At 31.3% G+C, this 24255-nt stretch overlaps 2 protein-coding genes across 2 annotated transcripts; both read left to right on the top strand.

Moving 5' to 3' along the window:
• The first annotated feature begins 1192 nt into the window (after nucleotides 1-1192).
• On the top strand, nucleotides 1193-4439 carry LOC130014486 (protein SRG1-like). The gene is made up of 4 exons (XM_050358654.2): nucleotides 1193-1516; nucleotides 2361-2602; nucleotides 3165-3492; nucleotides 4078-4439. Exons 1-4 carry the CDS (start codon nucleotides 1286-1288, stop codon nucleotides 4312-4314), a joined length of 1038 nt encoding a protein of 345 aa, XP_050214611.1. The 5' UTR covers nucleotides 1193-1285; the 3' UTR covers nucleotides 4315-4439.
• An 8618-nt stretch (nucleotides 4440-13057) lies between these two features.
• Nucleotides 13058-22468, top strand: LOC126665737 (organic cation/carnitine transporter 7-like). The gene is made up of 5 exons (XM_050358630.2): nucleotides 13058-13464; nucleotides 14219-14456; nucleotides 19701-20214; nucleotides 20795-20997; nucleotides 22080-22468. Exons 1-5 carry the CDS (start codon nucleotides 13196-13198, stop codon nucleotides 22344-22346), a joined length of 1491 nt encoding a protein of 496 aa, XP_050214587.1. The 5' UTR covers nucleotides 13058-13195; the 3' UTR covers nucleotides 22347-22468.
• The last annotated feature ends 1787 nt before the right edge of the window (nucleotides 22469-24255 follow it).

Here is a 24255-nt window from a genome sequence, read left to right as displayed (position 1 = left end):
TGGTGTTGTTACATTGTAAAAAAACCATATAAATACACCATAAAAAACTATATAAACATCACAGGAAAAACACCATAAAAAACACCACCAGAAAAGATAAAAAAAATAAAAAAATCTATTAAAAAAAGAAATAAAATGTAGAAAAATTAAATTAAAATAAAATTAAAATTCTAAAATAGATATCTCCAGCAAAAAAAAAACATGATATGTAAACAAATTAAAAAAAATGACGAGATAATTATATTTCGAAAAGAGTATTTTAGAATTTTTTTTCAAATATAATATATTAATAAATTTCATAACTATAAAATCTGTGTGTAATTGATTACGGGCGGATGCAAGTGCACAAGGGTGGGGTCCATGGACCCCACCTTTTTAAAGAAAAATAAAATTATTTATATATACATATTAAAAACCCATTAAATTAATATAATAAACTCAGAAATTATTAATAACAATTAGTTATTTGTAAGTTCTTTTATAACATTTGGCTTATAAATAATAAAATTTATAGTCTAATAGATTTATGCATTACATAATGTAATACATTTTTAAAATTAAAATAGCAATAAAAAATTGTTTAACCCTAAATTATTGCACGCCTTATACGAAAACTATAGATTATATGTAAAATATGAATAAGCATTGTATAATTATAATGTAAATTATACTTTCAAGTAAAAAGAAATCCGTCGAGTACAAATGACAGTTTTAAGTAATTAAATTAAAGTTAAATATTAAAATACATGTGTAATATTAAGTGTTTTTAATATTTATATCTATTTATATATCATTTAAATTTTGGGTAGAAAATTATACATTTTTTATATTTTTATCTATTAACTACTATTAAATTTTAAAAGTTTATGTTTATTTAATTTTATTTTACAATTTAGTCTTCAACAAATTTTTTTCAATGAATTACTTTAGAGATATAACAATAAGATTTATCTTTGCAATTAAATTTAATAAGTTATCTATTTTCAATTATTTGACTTGACATTTGAACAAATTCATATATGAAAAAAGACCGATGAAGAGTAATTTAAAAAGTACAATAAGAGATGATTGGCTGAAATTGTGTTTAATAGTGTATATAAAAAATAATTTATTTAACTAGCCTCTTACCTTGACCGTTTCACCGCCGTGAAAAGATTTATAAAAAAAAAGAAGTCAAAATCAATGTATCCATTAATTTATTAAATCTGATGACCGATGAGTCTTGATTATAAGGGCAACTTTGTGGAAAGTGGAAACCCTTTTGTATGTAGTTTCTTAATTTTACATGGGTTTGAAGAAAGAATCAACGCCAGATTCAGTTCAAGAATTGTGTTTAAGTGGTAAAGAACCCCCGGCAAGATTCTACCATAAAGGTAGTGATGCTGGAAGTTTAAATGATTGTGTTCCACTGATTGAAATCCCAATTGTTGATGTTGCTCTTCTTACATCTCCATCAACCAGCAAACACCAGCTTCATAAACTTCAATCAGCTCTCACTTCTTGGGGTTGCTTTCAGGTCTACATTTCTCTCTTCTTATCAATCACTTCTTTTGTTAAATTTTCAGATTTTGATCTTGCTCACTTCTTATTTACTGTTTATTCTCTACATTCTTACAATTTTAGCTCCATCATCTTTGATAGCAGTCTTTCAAGATTATGGTTAGGTTGAACTCAAGATATTAGGGATACCCAGTAAAATTTAGTTGGTTGAAATTCTTGGAATGTTAGATCTCCCAAACATATTATAGGAGTTTGTTATTGCTATAGCCTAACCTAATGACTTGAGTTATTGGTTGGGTTGATTATTTGACATGATATCGGACTCTATGATCGGAAAGTCTAGAGTTTCATCCTTTTCAACCCCCGTTGATTAATTAAAAATGCTCAAAATATAATAGGTATGTACTTATTCAGCGTGCCGGGTGTGTTGGAGATAATATTATTGTCAGAGTATCACCAACAAGTTAAACTTTTAGGTGAATTGATTATTTGAGATAGTTTACACCAAAATTTGGTGTTTTTTGGTTTAGCATATTTTGGCTCTGCTCTGCCCAAAATGATGTTAGATGAGAGTTTAAATATTGACCTATGTTTCACGGAAATTATGAAATGGAAACCCTGCAAGAGGAAACAACAAAATAAAGTTGATTACAGGATAGTTTATTAGTGTAAAGTTATGAGTTTTATAAGTATTTTCGGAAATGAAACGCCCAAACATAGGAGTCGGAGATATTTTTGTTTTAACTTAGATATTGACTCTACCTTATCTCTAGAAGTTTCTAAATGTTAAACCAATCATCAATAAAATAAATAATCAAAATCAGAGTTTGCTAATTACCCAGGCTAGTTTTCATGTCCAGGTAATAAATCATGGAATGGCGAGTTCATTCTTGGACAGGATGCGTGAAGTCGCCAATAACTTTTTTGCATTACCAAAAGAAGAGAAGCAGAAATACTCAAGAGAAGTTGACAGCATTGAAGGGTATGGAAATGATATGATCATTTCGGAGAAACAAACACTTGATTGGACTGATCGGTTGTATCTTACACTAAGTCCCGAGCGACAACTCAAATTCTGGCCTGAAAATCCTCAAGATTTTAGGTAATTCAATCATGCTCAACTCTACTATGCTTTAATTTAAATGTAATAAATCACTATATTCAAGGAATAATGGTTTCACTATGTTCAAGTTGATATATTACAGGCTCTCTGTAACTCCAATACAAAAACATTATGGCCTTTTAAAGGTTTTTTTTTTCTTTCGAGGAAGGCCTTTTTAAAGTTTATTGCTCTATATCTGATCATTGAGCTAGACTTGGACATTGGGTAAGGTTCAATTCAACTGGACTTGACTCTTTTACATATAGTCTATGTTCAGCTTGGATTTGATTCGGGTATAACATTTAATAGCGAAGTTCAGTCATGAACTGAATTTATGAGCGTTTGGGCCGGATTTTTTGGAATTACACAGAATATTAATTAAAGATATAAGTTCAATCCCGCCCATAAGAAAACAAACTTATACACACTCAGCGGGGAAAGGATTTAATGAAAAAAAATCAGGTTGCCAAGCTCCATCCGAGCGGACCGGGTTGGGTAAATACCCGATGCGTTAAACATCTCTAGTTGCTCTGCATCAACTTGACACCTTATTCTGATGCAGGGAGACCCTAGATGAATTTTTCATGAAGTCACAGCAGATAACTGAAATTCTGCTAAAAGCAATGGCAATGTCCTTAGGCTTGGAGGAGAATTGTTTTTTGGAGCAATATGGAGAAGATGCATTAGTGACTGCAAGATTTAACTATTACCCTCCGTGTCCGAAGCCTAATCAAATTCTTGGAGTAAAACCGCATGCAGATGCATCAGCAATCACCATTTTATTGCAAGACAAACAAGTGGAAGGTCTTCAATTCCTGAAAGATGATCAATGGTTCAGAGTTCCTATCATTCCACATGCACTTTTTGTAAATGTCGGAGATCAAGTTGAGGTAAATCACTGAGTCTTATGGTGCATTTAGTTCAAAGGAATTTCATATAAATTTGCAGAATTTATTCTTAAATGAATATAAGGACAAATTACTCAACACTTCTAATATTTATCATAATTTACATTTGCGTCCCTCTTGTTTCAGGATTAAACAATGCAATCATTAAGTTTGAACCCCGTTAATGATTAGTGTGTTATGTGAATAGAACACTATTAATTTTCCGAGTCAAATAAAAGTAAGGGACTAAATTGTTGAAAATTTTAAAGAAAGGAACTAAAGTATGAAAAGGAAAAATAAAGGGACAAAATTGTGGACCATATTACTGAATTTTCCTTCATCTTTAACGGCAAAATCACAAAACTCAAATATAACACTTTAATATTTTACAATATTAAAGTTAAGAGATCACATCATTTGATTTTGAAACAAAAAAGATACAAGTATATTATTTATATATTTGATTTACTTTTAAATTTTATAAAATTAGTCATTAATACCAAATGAATTTATTTATAAATGAAATAAATTCTAAAATAGATTAAACCGAAAAACGGTTAACCTGCGAATTACATTGTTGGTGTGTAGATAATGAGCAACGGAATATTCAAGAGCCCGGTACATAGGGTGGTGACAAACTCAGAACGGGAGAGGATAACAATGGCAATGTTCTTCATTCCAGGATCTGATCAAGAAATAAAACCTGCTGATGCACTGATTGATGAAAGGAGGCCCAGATTGTACAAGAATATCAAAGATTATGTTAGTCTCTACTTCCAATACTATCAGCTAGGAAGGAGACCCTTAGAAGCAGCAATGATCTAACCCTACAAAACTAATTCTAATATTAAGCAAGATAATTTGACGGGCAAAAATCAAAAAATTGTTTGAAATAATGATCTTTCTGCAAAGAACTGAGAATCAATAATGAGCTAGTATTTATTATTTTATATCGAAAAACTCTAAATTTTTATATTTTTGAACAGTCCAACATAGAAAACTCTATATAAAATAACTCAGAAAATATGATTTGGATTTTTTTGTGAAAGGACATATAAAAAAAGAATTATGTATTTTTTAACGGGATGAAAAAGAGATATGTCAATATCAATAAAGTCAAAGCACTCCAAACTTTGGTATAAAAATAAAATAAATTTTTATTAAAATAATCATTTAATAAGTTAAAAATAAATAATCATAAATAATGCACACGTAACTACAACTCAATATATGCATTTTTTTATGAATAATATATACAATCTTTTATTATAAAAGAAGGGAAATTTTTGAAAAGTTCATCACATATTTTGATAGAATGCTGCTAATGGTATATATATTCGACAGTTCTGTTAAAAGGTAAAATTGACAAGATTAATAGTTCTATATAATTGCCTATGACCTAATTATTTAAAAAAAATTCACCTTAATTTTTTTTTTCGTTTATACTCTAACTTTATAAAAAAGTCATTTATATCTAATTTTGGGTTTTTAGGTTTCATCTCTACCCAATACAAGAATATAATTGACAATTTAATGAATTAAAGGAAAAATTAAAAATAATTAAATAAAAAATTATATCATACGTCTAATTAGTATTTAAATATAAATTAAAGGATTATCTTAAATTTTTTTTCAAGTGAAAAGAGACAATTTTAGTATTTTTGGGTAGTAATGAAACATAAAAACACAAAATCGGTACAAATGACTGTTTTTCAAAGTCGGGTATAAATAAAAAAAAGTTTAAGGTGGGTTTTTTTAAAATAATTAAGCTATTTACCTATTAAGTATTTAAAATAAAAAGTGATGGTAAATGGTTCTAAGTTCTAGTATCGGGTTCAGCCAAAATTTAAATATAAATCATATGTATATGAAGACAAAAATATCATTTACATGATGATAATTAAATTGGGAGGTAAAAAATATAATGTTAAGTTATTGAAGACCACCTACATTGGCCGACAATACCATGATGATATCGCATATCCATGATTGATTTATTTGAAAGAAAAATCCTTATGGGCAGGGCAGCTATGCTATTAGAATTTGGAGAAGAAGATTGAAGAAGAAGAAAATAGAGAAATTCTCATTAAAGAATAAAGCTGGAATTTACGGAGTATTTATAGACTCAATGACTGACATGTGTCATTTACCTATTTGACATGAATAACGGATATAAACTTATCCGTTGTAACTAACAGAACCGTTAGTTTGTTACTGAACAAAACAGTAACATAACTAACTTACAACTGACTGCTAATTAACTAATTTAACTTCTAATTGCTTCTTTGATTTCTTGAGCTTGATACTGCTCTAATACCCCCCCTCAAGCTGGATTGTATATGTCATGTACATTCAGCTTGGAAAGAATCTCTAAGAAAGTAGATGGAGGTAGAGCTTTAGTGAAGAAATCTGCCAGTTGATGTCTTCCAGAAATGGGAAATAAATGAAGCAATCCAGATTGAATTTTTTCCCTCACTATGTGACAATCTATATCTATATGTTTGGTACGTTCATGAAAGCAAGGATTGTGTGCAATATGACATGCAGACTGGTTGTCACAATAGACTTTAGCAGGAGATATATCAATCTGTAAGTCTTTTAGCAGAAATGTGATCCATTGTATCTCACAGGTTGTATTTGCTAAAGCTCTATATTCTGCTTCTGAGCTTGACTTAGAAACTGTTACTTGCTTCTTTGTCTTCCATGAGATAAGAGCTTCTCCAAGGAAAATACAAAAACCAGATATAGACCTTCTGGTTTCTGTGCATGTAGCCCAGTCAGAATCAGTAAAGGCTTTTAATTGCAGATTATTATTTGCTGGAAAGAACAACCCTTGTCCTGGAGCTTTCTTAAGATATCTTAGAATCCTTGAAATGGCAGCATAATGTGTCTTTGTTGGACAATCCAGGAATTGAGAAAGTTGTTGAACAGGAAAAGAAATGTCTGGTCTTGTACTACAGAGGTAAATCAGTTTGCCTACTAACCTCCTGTATTCAGTTATATCTGTATGAGGTGGAGACTGATCTTCTTTTATCAACCTTGTATGTACTGTCATTGGTGTACTGTTAGGTTTACATCCAATGTACCCTGTTTCTTTAAGAAGATCAGTAACATACTTTCTTTGACTTAAGTTTATCCCTGCTTTTGACCTTGCTACCTCAAGCCCCAAGAAAAACTTCAATGAACCAAGGTCTTTAATCTTAAAAACCTTATCCAAGTAATCTTTGATTTTCTGAATTTCCTCTGAATCATTGCCTGTCAGTATGACATCATCAACATATACTAGCAATGCAGTAAATGAACCACCATTTTTCTTTGTGAATAATGAAGAATCAGAAACTGCTTGTATGTAACCTTGAGAAAGCAATGCATCTGTTAACTTGACATTCCACTGCCTACTTGCCTGTTTCAAACCATAAAGTGACTTAGTAAGTTTACAAACTTGATTTGAATTGGAACAAGACAAACCTGATGGTACTTGCATATAGACTTCTTCAGTTAGATCTCCATGCAAAAATGCATTGTTGATATCTAGCTGTTGTAATGTCCAATTCTTTGCTGCAGCAGTTGCTAATAACACCCTTATTGTTGTCATTTTTGCCACTGGGGAAAATGTATCTGTATAGTCAATACCATTTTGTTGTGTATATCCCTTAGCTACTAACCTAGCCTTATACCTCTCAACTGTACCATTACTATTATATTTAACCTTAAATACCCATTTACATCCTATTGGTGTTTTTCCTTTAGGTAAATCAGTAAGATACCAAGTCTTATTAACTTCTAAAGCCTGTAACTCCTTTTTAATAGCTTCCTGCCAACATGTTTGTTGAATAGCTTCTTTATAAGTTTTAGGTTCTAAAATTGTATTTACATTTACTGCAAATACTTTATGTGCAGAATTTAACCTATCATAAGTAAGTACTTTTGAAAGAACATGAGGAGTAGTTTTCTTTTCACAACCTGAAACAACATGTATCTTGGGAATATCACAAACAAAATCCTTTAAATGTAAAGGTTCAACTATTGTTCTTGATGATCTCCTAAGTGAAACAGAAGGTAACTGCCTATGAATAACACTTTGTGTTTCTTCTCTAGCTTGATCAACAATATGACTATCTGTATCTAAATGCTGATCATCTACTAAGCTATGTTGAGGAATATAAAAATCTGTGCTAGGAACATCAATGTATGCAGGTAAAACCCCTAATGAATTATCCACATTTTTCTCAGAATTAACATTATTCAAATCTTTGTATGGAAATAAATGCTCATAAAATCTAACATTTCTAGATATGAACACAACTTTTGATTTTATATCATATAATCTATAACCTTTTACAGTAGCAGAATATCCCAAGAAAATACACTGTGTGGCTCTTGGAGAAAACTTATGTCTATTATGACTCAAAGTTGATGCATATGCCATACATCCAAAAACTTTTAAATCATTAAACAAAGGCTGTTTCTTATGTAATATTTCATATGGTGTTTTATTATCAATAACAGGTGATGGAATTCTGTTAATTAGATAAGTAGCATGAGAAACACAATCAGACCAAAAACAAAGTGGAATTGATGATTGAAACTTTAATGCACGTGCAACATTCAAAATATGTTGGTGTTTTCTTTCCACTACAGAATTTTGTTCTGGTGTATATATGCAGGAAGTTTGATGCACTATACCTTTGGAATCATAAAATGCAGACATGTTAAATTCCTGACCATTATCTGATCTAAAACACTTAATCTTAGTATTAAATTGTGTTTCAACATAAGTACAGAAATTTTGTATTAAAACTCTAACTTCTGACTTTGCTTTTAAAAGAAAAAGCCAAGTATACCTACTTTTATCATCAACTAAAGTCAGAAAATACCTATGACCATATATAGAAACTGTCCTAGCAGGTCCCCAAATATCAGCATGCACAAGATCAAAACAAGATTCAGAAATAGAAATACTTAATGGAAAAGAACTTTTCTTTTGCTTTGCTAAATGACAAATGTTACAATGTTCATTAACAGGAATACTAATAGAAGAATCTATTAATTGTAAAGACTTCAACCTTACATTTGCTAAATGACCAAATCTATTGTGCCACAAAAAATCACTTTGAACAGAATTCACAAAACATTTAGACATATCAATCTCATTTGAAAAACTGGATTTATCAAGATGATAAAGGCCTTGAATTTTCTTAGCTAATCCAATCATCTTCCAAGCAATAGGATCCTGTATAATACACAAATTTTTATGAAGAATTATACAATAATCATAATCTGTGGTTAGTTTACTTGTTGAGATCAGATTAAAATAAAAATTAGGAACATATAATACATTATGCAAAGTAAAATCTTTACTAAATTCTACTGTGCCTATGTGTGTAACTTTAATTTTCTGTGAATTTGGCAAAGTCACAAACATATTTTCAACAGGTTTAGAAAATGTCAAAAACTGCAAATCACAAACAATATGATCAGTGGCTCCAGAATCAATTATCCATGATGCATATGATGTTTGTGTAACAAAAGAAGAAGCTAAGAAATGCATACCAGACTCTTCTGTTGCAGAAGAGAAATTTGCAGAAACTGTATTCACTTTTGGTGTATTAACCATAGCAGAAGTTTGCATAGCAGAAGCATTCTGTTGTAGCATACTCATAAGTTGCTGATATTGCTGTTGAGTAAATACAGGTACATTCTCCTTTGACTCAGATAAAACTTGATTGTTGTTAAAACTTCTCCCAATCCTTTCATTCTCAGACATAATTTCTTCATAATAACCATTGTTATCACAACCTTGATCATTATAGTACAACTCTTGCTCATTCCCAATTATAGAATCTCCAACTTGATTAACAAAACTCTGTGTCCTAACTCTTGGTTTATAACCAGGAGGATACCCATGTTTCTTGAAACATATATCCACTGTGTGTCCAGAAAAACCACAATGACTACAAACTGGTTTATCATTGTTATTAGTAAAGAACCTTCTCTGTCCTTGTGTTCTAGCACCATTGTTATTGAAACTATTGTTATTGAAACCATTATTAGCACTATTAATAGGAGGTCTATTAATAAAAGATCTATTATTATTGAAAGAATTCCTTCCCTGATAAGAAACATTACCCTGAGCTGCAAAAACTACTGGTTCAATATTCTGTAAAACAGTTTCACTAACTCCAATTCCCAATTGTCTTTCATGTTGTATTACTAATGAAAAAACCCTATTAATCTTTGGCAGAGGATCCATCATTAATACCTGAGTTCTAACAGTAGCATAATTTTCATTCAAACCTTTCAAGAACCTAATAACATAGTCTCCTTCATGTTGATTTCTAACAGTCTTTAATGCTTCACAATTACATTGTGGATTACAGGTACAAACAGGAACCATCCTCAAATTAGAATACTCACCCCACAATATCTTGAGTTGAGTAAAGAAATCAGTAACAGAAAGAGTACCTTGCTTAAAAACATAAATTTCTTCTTGAAGATCAGAAATTCGAAGAGCATTACCCTGAGAAAACCTATCAAACAAATCTTTCCAGACTTCCAAAGCACTGTCAATCCACAGAATACTTTGTGCTATTGATGGAGATAAAGATCTTTGAATCCAAGATAAAACCATTGTATTACATCTTTCCCAAATTGAAAAAAATAGCATCATCCTTTGATGGAATCGGTATTGAACCATCAACAAACTTCAGTTTGTTCTTAGATAATAAGCACATTCTCATTGATCTTGACCAAGAATGAAAATTTTGCCCATTTAATAATGGAGAAACCAGAACCAATGAAGGATTTTCACTGGGATGTAAGTAAAAAGGACTTGAAGGATTATCAAATTCAGAAGGAATAAAAGCCATGATATCAAGAAACTAGGGTTTACAGAGAATCAAGAAATGAATAGAAATTTCAGAAATTGATTAATAACAGAAAGAAAAGAAATGTATAAAAAATAAGAATCTGATTTAAGAATCTGAATATGATGAAATATGACGAATTTTGCTGCTTGATTGATAACAATTTCTTTAAGCTGAGATTATATTTGCTTTGATACCATATTAGAATTTGGAGAAGAAGATTGAAGAAGAAGAAAATAGAGAAATTCTCATTAAAGAATAAAGCTGGAATTTACAGAGTATTTATAGACTCAATGACTGACATGTGTCATTTACCTATTTGACATGAATAACGGATATAAACTTATCCGTTGTAACTAACAGAACCGTTAGTTTGTTACTGAACAAAACAGTAACATAACTAACTTACAACTGACTGCTAATTAACTAATTTAACTTCTAATTGCTTCTTTGATTTCTTGAGCTTGATACTGCTCTAATATATGCAGCAGAGAGAAAAAGAAATTATAGAGAGAAAGTTTGTTTTCTTCGATTTTGAGCACAGGGACGGTAATCTTTGATTTTTAATCGAAAATTATCATCTCTTAACTTATTTGTTTCATTATTTTTCTTATTTTTTTTAAATAAATTGCACTATCTATTTAGAGATTTGTGTGTTTTCCGCATGTTTTAATTCCATATGCAGTTTGTTTAGTATAGATATATGAATCGTTCAAATTTTTTAGCGTTTCTTCAAATTTCAAATTTAAGTTTTCGAAAAATTAAAATGTTCATATCATCGTCTGAAGTATATTGATAGCGAAACAAAAGACCGACATATTTTAATAGGATACAACTGGTGTTAGAAAATTCTCACACTTAAATTCATCATGTTTATCTACACCTGTACAATTTGTATTTAAATTTCTTCCGTTGTTTCGTTTCTCTTCATAGATTAATATAAAGTTTCCAATTAATTTTTTATTTTTTTATAATTTTGGTATACAATGTACTCTGACAGTTTAGTTCGTAATGCTGGTCTGTTTCCTTAATATATTATATGCTTTTGATAAAACAAGAAGTTATGGAGTACATAATTCTTAAAATGGGATAATGTAATTTATATTTTTGGATTTTTTTAAAACTGTTCGGATTTCTTTAAAAAAATTTGGTAAAATAATAAGTTTTTTTAAGATACTGAAAAAGAATATTTATAAAAATACCAAAAAAAATATACACAAAAAAAACAGTGAAATATATATAAAAACATTTCAAAAACACAGCGAAAAAAAAATAACACAATAAATTAAACACCAAAAATACATTGAAAGACAATAGACCGAGAAATCCAAAAAAATAACGAAAATACACCTAAAAATATATTTTTAAAAAATATTCACTCATAAAAATCAACTAGTTAACAGTGAACATAGCACGTGTTAACCATATGTTGACCGCGCTGTTGATTTTTGTTGACCACCGTTAGCCGGAAATTTTCCGGCCAAATTTCATTGACAATTCACTGGACTCCCATAATATTTTTCTGGTGTTGCATATGTTTTTTCCAAATGCAATATTTTTATAAGTAAATTTTTTAATAAAGCAAATTATATTGATTTGATCATAAATTATGAGAGTAATTTTTAAAATTTAACAGTAAATAAAAAAAATAGTAAATGGTGTACTTTTTCTATTTTTATTTGGTCCAAATAATTTAGTTATTATCAATATTATTTTAATTTTATAGTTTTATGCTTATATATTAATTTAGGATGTATCCATTTGATATATTTATATTGGAAGGTTACATCACACTTACGTTGGATATTATATTTCTACAATTGTTGACATTACCGAACACTCGAGTTGATCTTTTAATAATTCTATCTTAATCAATATTTTTAATTATATGACAACTCTTGATATCAATTATTGTAGTAAACTGATGAGTAAAAAAATTCAAATTTTGTTGAAATGTTTCCAATTTATTGAAATCTGACTAAAATATTTAATTTTGATAATATATCCTTGTTTAAAATTGGAATGTAACTTTATTTCAATTATAATGCTTATTCAATAATCATAAATTTAAATTTAAATTTTGAAAGTCATATGTATAAAAGTACGAAGATTAAATAATATTTTTAGAATGAATATGATAATAAATTATAAAAAATATATGTCAAATTATGAGAATTTATAGGAGTTTGTAGAAGTCTCGAGTTCGAGTCTCCAATTTACAATAATCATTTGGTCAGATGAGCTGAATTAATCGGTTTGACTGGCCTATTTGGTTAAGTTTGGATAAAGATATTGATTAATTTGATTATTTTGATTAGTCATTTTGGACAATAAAAAATCTGATTCTATTATGGTTAACAGTTTTCTAAATTGATTAAACAATTAATATTTTTATCGGTTTAACAGATAAAGTGACTTAGTCTTTTTAACTGAGTATTTTTAAATTTTGGTTAATTCGGCTAATTCAATTTGGATTGAATTTTTTTGGCTTGATTAAAAAGATACATATTTTAATATATTCGGTTTTATGATCCGACTGTTTGCTGATCCTATTCCACACCAACCACATTCATAAATAAGTAAATTTATGTGGAAATTTATCACGTTTATAGGGAATTTAAAAAATAAAGAACACTCTCTTGATAGAAAAAAACATGTGGCCATAAATGGAAGTTTTATAGTATTAAGCTTCAGTCATCATCAGAACTCAACATCAATGTTACTAATATTATTGCTACTTTAATTATGTATCTAATGTATGCATAATTTATATCTTTGACTTATGAAGTAGTTTCTTACAAATTATCTCAAATCTTTCTTGGTCTCTAAGGTTTTATCAGATGGCGGAGGGACGCCATGTTTATACAGTTGACGAAGCTCTTTCAGCTGTTGGTTTTGGAAAATTTCAGTTTTTTGTTCTTCTTTATGCGGGCTTGGGTTGGACTTGTGATGCCATGGAAGTTATGCTTCTCTCCGCTATCGGACCCGCTGTTCAGCGCCAATGGGGGCTTTCTTCCGGCGAAGAAAGCGTTATTACCAGTATGGTTTTTGTTGGTATGATGATCGGAGCTTATTTATGGGGCTTTGTTTCTGATAAATTTGGAAGAAGGTGCCTTTTCTTTTCATTCTTTTTCTCCTTTCTTATGCTCCATTTTATTTTAATCAAAGGGCTAAAAAATATCTTACTATTTTCTTGATAAATCCTCTCTTTTAAATAAGTTTTCAATTTTTAATTAGTCATTTGTGTTAAATTAAAGTGAAAAAGCATAAAATATACCTTTCGTATTATTTTACATTCGAAATTTTTTTATGATAAAATTGCAAATTTATACTACTACTATAATTGACAATCATTCAATGATAAGGGATTTTTTTTAAGACAATAAGTCTTTTTTTCAATATATTCTTACTTCATTTAATTGAGTCAACTTAACTATAATTGACAATCATTCAATGATAATGGAATTCTTTTACTGACTGTATCTAAATTTTATTCTCTCTAACAATAATTGCACATAACAATAATTTTTTTATTTCTATCAATTTGGACTTACAAAGTCCTGAATGTTTATGTATTGTAGCAGAAGTATGTAAAAATTGACTGAAACCGAAAAAGCAAATCGAACCGATAAATTGAACTCGGTTTGATTTGATATTGTAAAATAATTTTGGTCGGTCAGTCCCATTCAGTTTGGAGTAGTTTCAGCCAGTTTTCAACGTAAATCGAACCGAAAATCAACCCGAACCATTTGCCAATAATTGTCAAGTTCTTTTGGAATTTGTTCTAAGGTCGCTGAAACATTTCCGTTATTTTGGAATTCGTTTAATTCAATACTAATTCTCAAGTTGTTTCACTAATTCAGGAGGGGATTTCTGGTTATAGCCATAATTAATTCTGGAGGTGGACTTTTAAGCGCCTTTGCTCCCAACTATATAACGTTGATTATTTGCCGTTGTGTGGTCGGAGTTGGGTTGGGAAGTGCTCCGGTGCTCTTAACCTGGTTTTTAGAGTTTGTACCCGCTTCTAAAAGAGGCACTTGGATGGTTATTTTCCAGTTTTTCTGGACCTTCGGAGCAATACTTCAAGCTGCTCTAGCATGGGTATATATATTTATATTTATAATATATTTCGTTTTTTAGTTTATTTTTATATATAAATTAGTCTAAAATAGAAGGAAATAGTTAGATTCTTTTTAATTTTATTAAAAACTGTATGTTATTATTAGTTTCATTACTATAGAAAATCTTATGAAAAATTCTTCCATTATGAACTAAGTTATCTTGAATATAATATAAAATATATAATTGTTTTTTATACATTAATTAGGCTCTTCATCCTTTTTTTTTTGAATATAATTGATGGATTCTGGCATCTCGACGGCATTAATCCTGCAAAACAGTGTAGATGGCTAATCAGACGGTTTGTCCGATTAGCTCTCCGATGCTTAAGTCAGTTTAGGCTTAAGAGAGAATATTTGTATTTGTTATAAGTTGTGTGTTTAGGCATACCTCAAGCTCCTTTTATAGTAGTTGAATGTATACCTTGTAGATATGGAATAGGAGAGTGATTCCTATTTAGTAGGGTTTGACCTTGATTAGGAGTGTCCTTCCTTATTCAGACAGGAGTCCTATTTAGGAAGATATTCCTAAATAGTCTCGTCTTCCTAAGTTGGAGGCTATCTTCCTAAGTTGGAATTTGTATCCAAATAGGACAGATACTCCGAATATACGTAGATCTTAGTGATCTTATCTGAATCCCGGAGTCCACGTGCTTTGTCCGAGTCCTCAGGGACTCGGTTTTTATGATGTCGAATGATGTATTCCAGTCAAGGCGGATCCGGTGGATTCGGCCATTTGGGCGGGAGTCTGGTGTCGTCTGAGAATAGATCTTCTGCGACTCGGCTCCATTATAAGTAGAATAGGATTCGGTATCCATCATTAGCCCCCCCCCCCCACAAGTGAGTTGAAGTCATGATATTTTATGCCTTGGAGTATCTCAACTCTATTTGAGGCGAGTCGTTTTGTATTCTGGCGTTCCTTTTTGCTCTTCGAGCAAGATTCCAGTTTTTCTCCTTTTTCGCCATGTGTCGTTCATCTATTTGTTATTTTTTGAAGGTAGGACATGTGTCCATTCATTCTATCTTCCTATGTCTTTAAACTGTTGTATTTGTTTCATTTTTCATCTTTTACTCTTGGTTGTTCGAAAGTAGCTTTTCCTCATCTTCAATCTTTAATTCTCGTGTTTTCTTCTTTTGGCGAGACTCTTGGTGAATCTCGTTGATTTATTTTGATGTCTTATCTCTAGGTATTCGTTTGTTCATATTTTGAGAGTTTTACTTTCTTTTTTGGAAAGATATGAGTTCTTTGACCTCTTCCACAAGTACACTGATCTCAAAGGGTATTTATGCCCGTTTTTTAGATCATGTCTTCAATTTATTTCGTCGATTTTCCTTGATTTTAATTCTTTTCGGGCGGACTGCCTTCCTTTTTAAGATTTGTTCCTCTGATTTTGGGCGAGTTGCATGTGTTTCGTTGATTTGGGCATGTAGCCTTATTTCTTTTGATTTAAGCGAGTCTCCTTATTTTGGCACATGACCTTATTTTACCCGAATCATTTTAGACTCGGTCTTCTGTTTTGAGATTTTTCGCATTCCTTTTGATTGACGTTTTGCCTTTCTTTCGCATTCCTCTATTTCTTGGCGTTTCGTCTTTCACTTTATTTTGCTTTATTTAGTTGATTCGCCTTTCGCTTTATTTTGCTTTGAGTTGATTTTGATCTTTGGTATTTTGCCTTTAGAGTTAATCTAAACTCTATTTTTGGCGTTTTGCTTTTATTTTTAGAGTAAATCTATACTCTGGTTTTTTGGCGTTTCGCCTTTATTTTAGAGTAAATCTATACTCTGGTTTTTTGGCGTTTCGCCTTTATTTATTCCTGATTCCTTTCTTCTTTGCTGCATTGTATGAATTAAAGATAGCTCGCACCATTGGGTATGACAAACGTCTATACTTAACAATGGGCGATTGGCACCGTCGGGTATGACAAAAGATTTATACTTGACGACGGGCGATTGACACCATTGGGTATGACAAAAAGTCTATACTTGGTGATGGGCCTTTTGACTTCTATCTTATTCATACTTCTTTCCCTCTTGGGGTTTTCTTCAAAGTTCAGACGAATCTATCTTCTTTATCCCTCTTGGGGTTTTCCTTTGGATGAGTCTTCTTTGGATGGTTCATCTTTGTCAAGCTTTTTTTTTTTCTTGGTTTATTCTTTTTGACCGAGCCCTATTAAGGCGAGTCTCTTCTTGTTTAAGCTTTGCCTTATTCTTCTTTGGCGGAGCTTTCTTTGTTTATTCTTTTTGACCGAGCCTTATTAAGGCGAGTCTCTTCTTGGTTAAGCCTTGGCTTATTCTTCTTTGGCAGAGCCTTTTTGGTTTATTCATTCGTTTTACCCGAGGTCTTTTCCTTCATTTTTACATCGCTTGGTTCTTCATGATCTCAAGTGGTGTTCTCTTTGTTGATTTCTTTCTCCATCTTCATTATTGTTCTGAGTAAAATTCATTTGATTTCTTGTTTCTTCTCTTCTTTCGGATTTTATATTTATTTTTTCTTTTCTTGCCACCGATTTTTTTTATGCTTTCTATATTCTTTTACTCCTTGTAAGAGTTCTGTTGCCACCATCTCTCGTTTCATTTCTTTTTTCTGGATTTTTTCTTGTTTTTGTAATTATTAGATCTGAGTTATTTGCTTCCGCTAATTGTTTGTCTTTTATTTCTTTTCTTGATCGTATTCTTCGTGGAATTTGTATCTCTTCCTTCAAGCTCCCCCATAAATACACCGATCTCAAAGGGTATTTATGCCCGTTTTTTAGATCATGTCTTCGTTTTTCGCCTCTTGGGCCGTTTTCGTTCTTCCTTTTGTTGCGTTGATAGGGGTGAGCACTTCAGTTTCACGTCGTCCAGGTCGAGTTCTTCAGTTTTGATGTTCTTTAGTGTCTTGACTATATTTTCTTCCATAACTTCTTCCGCTATATATGTGGTTTTGCTCCGATGTGTAAATTCAAAGGATTCACCTTTGTCTTTCTAATTTTTCTTTTTGGATTAACTCCGTGGGGCTCTTTTTACTTTTGCTCTTTCTTTTCTTTTGCTTTTCTTGGAGTATTTTCCCTTTGTTTCTCTCTTCTTGAATTTGGTCCGCTCATGACTTCGTTTTAGTTTTCACTGTATCAGATGGTATCTCTGTGATCTTTTGGCATTGTCATTGTTTTCCTCATTCCTTCCGTTTTCCTTGTTTGCTTCGTTGTTTCTAGGGGTATTACGCCCTTCTTCTTTATTTTTCCGGTGCCGTTTCCTCTAATTTCTTGATCTTCAATTTTTGGTTTTTGGATCGTTTCTTTGATTTTTGCCTTTTAGGGCAATTTCTTCCTTTGTCTTCTGGGACATCTTAACCTTCGATCCTTAGACCATTTCTTCAATTTTCGTTTTCGTCTTTTGGGCGATTTCTTGGTTTTTCTTTGACTTGCAATTTTTGCAATTTTTTAAGCGTTTTATTTTTTTTCTTTGGACAGATATGTGCCCTTCGATCTCCCCGCAAATACATTTATCTCATAGGATATTTATGTCCGTTTTTGAGATCACGTCATTCAATTTATTTCTTTGATTTTGATTTTTCTTTTAAGACAACCATAATTTCTTTTTGAATTTTTGGGTCTATTCCGACCTCTAAGTTCATTTTTTTATACTCAAAAATCAAATCATATTATATTTAAAATTTTGAATTGTATTTTATTCGGTTTAATTTATTCTAAAAATTTGGTCATAATTGACTACTATGGATCAAAAAATATAAGGCGGAGATCGTTCCACAATCGGATCCAATCTTCTCAACAGCTTTAATTCTAACAATCTATAGATATTATTTAGCATCATTAAATTTTTATAAATCTCCATACCTGAGTCTTAATTTTGGAAGTCAAGAGACACTTTGATCCTCCTGCCCACGTCATCTAATAAAGTAGCCACAGCTTTCCACTTTCCAATTTCCATAATGAATTATTCAGCGAATAACGTCGAGACAAGCCTCCATGATTTGTAGTCCATTGAGTAAGTAAACTTTGATTTCATTATTTGTGATTCCACTGGACATATTTTATGGTAAATTCATTGATATTTTTCCTCGAGTTTCCTTGAAATTTATTTTGTATTACGCAGCTTTTTTGTTGGCCAAATTTTGCAGCTTCCTTTTGTTTCCCAACTTTGTATCTGCTCGCTTTTTCTTGCTTAATTTTTTTTATAGCTATTATTTGCTCGCTTCTTCTTTTATCATTCTTGATGACAATTTTTTTATTTTTTCTTGATTCTTCAGATTTAATAGATCTGTTACTTCTATTTGTCGTTCTTTTGGATTAGTCCCGTCGGATGCCTTCCTTCAATAAAAATTTATTTTGGATTCAGAAAAGCTCCTTCTAGTTTGAAGTTTTCAAGCTTTTCCCACAGACGGCGCCAATTGATGGATTCTGGCATCTCGACGGCATTAATCCTGCAAAACAGTGTAGATGGCTAATCGGACGGTTTGTCCGATTAACTCTCCGATGCTTAAGTCAGTTTAGGCTTAAGAGAGAATATTTGTATTTGTTATAAGTTGTGTGTTTAGGCATACCTCAAGCTCCTTTTATAGTAGTTGAATGTATACCTTGTAGATATGGAATAGGAGAGTGATTCCTATTTAGTAGGGTTTGACCCTGATTAGGAGTGTCCTTCCTTATTCAGACAGGAGTCCTATTTAGGAAGATATTCCTAAATAGTCTCGTCTTCCTAAGTTGGAGGCTATCTTCCTAAGTTGGAATTTGTATCCAAATAGGACAGATACTCCGAATATACGTAGATCTTGGTGATCTTATCCGAATCCCGGAGTCCACGTGCTTTGTCCGAGTCCTCAGGGACTCGGTTTTTATGATGTCGAATGATGTATTCCAGTCAAGGCGGATCCGGTGGATTCGGCCATTTGGGCGGGAGTCTGGTGCCGTCTGAGAATAGATCTTCTGCGACTCGGCTCCATTATAAGTAGAATAGGATTCGGTATCCATCAATAATTATCAGCACTCACAAAATTAACGTATCAAACTGTCTAAATTATTTTTAGAACATACAGTTATTTCTATCAGTTTTGTAACTTTTGTTACAATTATGGATAGACAAAATTATTTTACCTAATAATTATCTTTTTATACTGTTATAAAGTTTTGAAAATGTTACTAAACTGCTCGTTATCAATTATGTTAATAGTAGTAATATTTTGGTATTGGCGATCAATTTAATTTGTGACTTATAAGTTGTTGTTTTACAGATTATTATGCCAAGATTGACATGGAGATGGCTACTTGGCATTGCTTCTTTGCCATCTTTTCTGCTCCTCGTGTTTTATTTCATGACACCCGAATCCCCAAGGTATTTATGCTCCAAAGGTAAAAAAAATGAAGCCCTCAAAATTTTAGAGAAAATAGCTAAACTAAATCGAACGGAATTGCCTCCCGGCGCTTTAGCCACCGATCGTGAAATCGAGCTACAGCTGCAAGAGAAGAGCCTTCCACCAGAGTATAATGATGAACATGATCTCATGTGGAAGGATTCAAACATGGGACCATTCAGAACATTTTTAACACTTTTTTCATCAAAATTAGCTAAATCAACGTTCTTACTATGGGCTGTTTTCTTTGGGAATGCTTTTATATATTATGGTCTTTTGTTGTTGACCACCGAGTTGAATAATCGGAGTCGTCGATGCCCTTCCACTGAAATGCTGCCGGAGAAGAAGCATGTTGATGTTAACTATAAGAATGTTTTTGTTACTTCTTTTGCAGGTAAGTTTATCAATTACAGTGGATTTATTTTACTCTTACATTAAAATGTTGGACTAATTTGTTAAAATAGTTTAAATTTTATACTATTTGGTACTATGTTATTAGAGGTGAGAAAACGGTCTATTAATCCAAATTAACCGATTTCCTATCTATTTTTGTTAAGTTTCATTAATAAAATATTATAATTTTATTTATTATATTGTTATGTTTGATATTTCTGCCCGTTTAATCGAATTAACCAACTAATTTGGTCAATTAGATTTTATATTTTTAAGATTTTAATAAATTCATTTAAATCATTTTTATAATTTGATAATTCGATTTATTCGGTTAAAAAATAAAATAATTTAATTAATTTGCTCACCTCTATCTACTATAAATTTATGGTGCACATTGACTTTCTTTTTCTTATTTTTTTTTTTGCAAATCTATAGAGTTATCATGGAGGTTTTATTTTAAAACTTTACTAAAAAAAGAGTCTATATATTTTGTAGCAATATTTTGGAGTAGTGTTTAATTTGTTAGTTAGTACTATAAAGTTGGATTTTTTTTTGATAAGAACTGTTTTTTGTTGTTGTAGAGATTCCGGGGACAATCCTGGCAGCTCTGACAGTTGATAGATTCGGTCGAAAAATTTCAATGTCGGTTGTGTTCTTCGTGTGTGGCATCTTCCTTGTACCATTGGTAGTCCATCAGTCTGCAACTCTGACGACAGTTCTTCTGTTTCTAGCTCGAATATGCATTACAGCCACCTTCGCCATTGTCTTTGTTTATGCTCCTGAGGTAATTCTTTCATCTTCTACAAGTTGTTATCAGTTTTGCGATAATGCAAACCTGTTTTCTCTATGTTGAAATTATACTTCTTCATGGTCCGGGTTTGGACAAAATTCAACCGTACTTTATCGAGTAAAAGGCCACATTAGATTTCTAATTTGTGAGTTCGAGTCAAATAATTCATTCTAAACCATTTTGTTCAATTACGAACAATACTTTATATTTTTATATCAATTAAAAAGAATATTCTCTATTTGGATCAATTAAAGAAAAAAGATGGATTAGTTTTTAAACTTGTTTAAAAATAAATAATATTATTTTTCATATTAAAATGATTGAAAATGAATTATTTAACTCTGAGTTGTCAGTGCTCTTGTAGCACAATGATAATAGTCACAGACCTCTTGATAAGAGGTCTTGTGTTCGAACCTCACTCCTCCCTCCCTAATTATAAAAAAAAAAAAAAAAAAACTCTGACTTGCAAGTTTAAAAACCGATCGATCATCTACTCCTATTTTATCTTTTAAGTACAAATCCAAATCCGGTATAAATCAGTCAAATATAGTATTTACTATCCAAATTCGACCGTGTATATATTCGATTTTTTTGGACCTACATGAAACTTTAACTATTTATAAAAAGCCCAAACCTCATGATAGGGTCGGAATCAGAGGCCATGAGGTAATTAGTGTTCGTGTCTACACCAAGCAGGCCAGGCTTAAATGGATAATCAAACAGATTAGGTCTAGTTGCAATACACATATATCCAGAGTGTGCATTTGATTCAAACTCAACTAATTTTTAATTGTTATTTGATCAAATAAAACAAAATTTATATATTTCAAATTCAATCGAACAGATCTAATCAATTTAGTTATGTTTGATTCGATTTTTACACACTCCTCCATACTAGAACTTGGCACATTCTAAACTCTTTCTTCGATTTATATTTATTTTCATTTATGATTATCGTGTAAATTGTGTTTAAAGTTTAAGTATTTCATAAAGGAAAGACAATAAGAAGTAAAATGCAAAATTAAATTTAAAAGTACTTAAAATAAGCTTTATAATAATTTATATACATGGTTTAGGTGTACCCAACTTCAGTGAGGTCGACAGGTTTTGGAGTGGCAAACTCAATGGGAAGAATCGGCGGACTGGTATCTCCTTATGTAGCCATAGTTTTGGTGCAAGGTTGTCACCAAACTGCAGCAGTTGCTCTCTTTGCGGCTATAGCTTTTGTATCCGCCATTTCCGTCTCATTGTTTCCATTTGAGACCAAGGGCCGTCCGTTATCTGATAGTATTTGCAGTACCAAAAATGAAACGCCAAAGGCCGCTACCCAAACTGAACCCTGAATTTCTATGTTTCGGTAGATTAATTATTGAACGCATCTAATTTACCGCATTATCTGTATAACAAACTATGAAATATTAAGATTTTTAATTTATTATAAAAAAAATCAACATTTTTATCATCACATGGATTTCTTGTTTAAATGGCGTGAGAAAACTATTGCGTGAAGTAGTTTATCTGTTACGCATAATATATTCTAGGCAAAAGGCTCACATTAGCCCTCAAGGTCAAACCAAAAAAATTTATAAGATCCTAAGGTGGAAGCGGGCTCACTTTAGTCCTAGAGGTTGTCCAAAATGGTTCATATTGAACCGGACGCTGACTCCATCAGTTTTTTTTTCTGTTATGGCATATATGAAAAAAGCTCAAAAATCATCCTTAATATTTGAAATACTTACTATTTTTATATTTATAATTTTTTTTGACCATTTTCACCCTCTTTTACATTTAAATATCAATAATTAACTAATATTTAAAATTAAAATGTTCATTAAAATAATCAAAACTCCATTAAACACTTTAAAGCCTAATTAAACAAATTGAAATTCAATTAAACAAATCAAAATTCAATGAACCAATCGAAATTCAATTAAACATCATAATATAAAATTAATTTAAAAATTTAATTAAATTAGAACTTAAAACTTAATTTTTATTCCAAATATAATAATAAAAAAAATAGTTCTGCTACCGCCGTTTTTTTTCGGACACTAATAAAGAAGCACCTAGGAGGAGACGAGGTGCTGGTCTCCTCCATTAATGGGGGAGACCAGCAGATCTGGTCTCCCCTGTTAATGGGGGGGACGAGCTTGTGGTCTCCCCCATTAACAGGGGAGACCAGATCTGCTGGTCTTCCCCATTAATGGGGGAGACGAAGATGTGTTGCTGGTCTCCACTTTTAATGGAGGAGACGAGCTCGTCTCCTCCATGAACAGGGGAGACCAGAAGCTCGTCTCCCCTGTTAATGGGGGAGACCAGAAGCTCGTCTCCCCCATTAATGGCGGAGACCAGCATATCTGATCTCCTCCATTACGGGGGGAGACGAGTTGGTCGTCTCCTCCATTGATGGAGGAGATGAGGTGCTCCTTTGTTGGTGTTCGGCCGGAGCGGATGTGGAAGAAGACGGCGGTAGGCGGCAGTGGAATTTTTTTTATTTTTTATTCTAGAATAAAAATTAAGTTTCAAGATAAATTGAATTCTATTTTAAGTTAATTTAAAAAAAAATTGATTTAAATTATGTTAATTATAATTTTTCAGTCAATTTTAATTAGAGTTTAGGATTTTGTACTATGGCGTTTAATTGGATTTCATACTATAGTGTTTAATTGAATTTTGTTTGATTTCATTGAATTTTGATTTGTATAATTGAATTTTGATTTTTTAATTAGATTTCGAAGTGTTTAATAGAGTTTCGGTTATTTTAATAAACATTTTAATATTAGTTAATTATTGATATTTAAATGTAAAAGAGGGTGAAAGTAGTTAAAAAATTATAAATATAAAAATAATAAGTATTTTAAATATTAAGGATGTTTTTGAGCTTTTTTCATATGTGCCATAACAGGAAAAAAACTGACGGAGTCAGCGTCTGGTTCAATATGAACCATTTTGAACAACCTCTGGGACTAAAGTGAGCCCGCTTTCACCTTAGGGTCATATAAATTCTTTTGGTTTGACCTTAGGGGCTAATGTGAGCCTTTTGCCTATATTCCAGTTTTAGAAATATTGTAGGAAATTTGGAAGGCAACATTCAAATATTTTCTTCCTCGATTTTCAAAATAATTGATTTAGTTTACCACATTATTTATTTATTGAGCCAGTTATTTTAAGACACAATATTAAATCCTTAAAAGAAATTACAAACAAAATCATATTCTTGCAATTATTTAATGATGTGTTTTAAAATAATTG

The sequence above is a fragment of the Mercurialis annua genome, linkage group LG1-X (genome assembly GCF_937616625.2).
Source record: "Mercurialis annua linkage group LG1-X, ddMerAnnu1.2, whole genome shotgun sequence".
In the NCBI taxonomy this organism is placed as follows: Eukaryota; Viridiplantae; Streptophyta; class Magnoliopsida; order Malpighiales; family Euphorbiaceae; genus Mercurialis; species Mercurialis annua.
The sequence above is the reverse complement of the archived record's forward strand: the minus strand, read 5'-3'. Positions and strand labels throughout refer to the sequence as shown.

Excerpts from the sequence above, each read along its gene's own strand:
- LOC130014486 (XM_050358654.2), top strand. The coding sequence starts at position 1,286 with ATGGGTTTGAAGAAAGAATCAACGCCAGATTCAGTTCAAGAATTGTGT. Across the intron at positions 2,603-3,164 it reads GAAAATCCTCAAGATTTTAG|GGAGACCCTAGATGAATTTT; the intron begins GTAATTCAATCA and ends ATTCTGATGCAG. Across the intron at positions 3,493-4,077 it reads ATGTCGGAGATCAAGTTGAG|ATAATGAGCAACGGAATATT; the intron begins GTAAATCACTGA and ends GTTGGTGTGTAG.
- LOC126665737 (XM_050358630.2), top strand. The coding sequence starts at position 13,196 with ATGGCGGAGGGACGCCATGTTTATACAGTTGACGAAGCTCTTTCAGCT. Across the intron at positions 14,457-19,700 it reads TTCAAGCTGCTCTAGCATGG|ATTATTATGCCAAGATTGAC; the intron begins GTATATATATTT and ends GTTGTTTTACAG. Across the intron at positions 20,215-20,794 it reads TTTTGTTACTTCTTTTGCAG|AGATTCCGGGGACAATCCTG; the intron begins GTAAGTTTATCA and ends TTGTTGTTGTAG.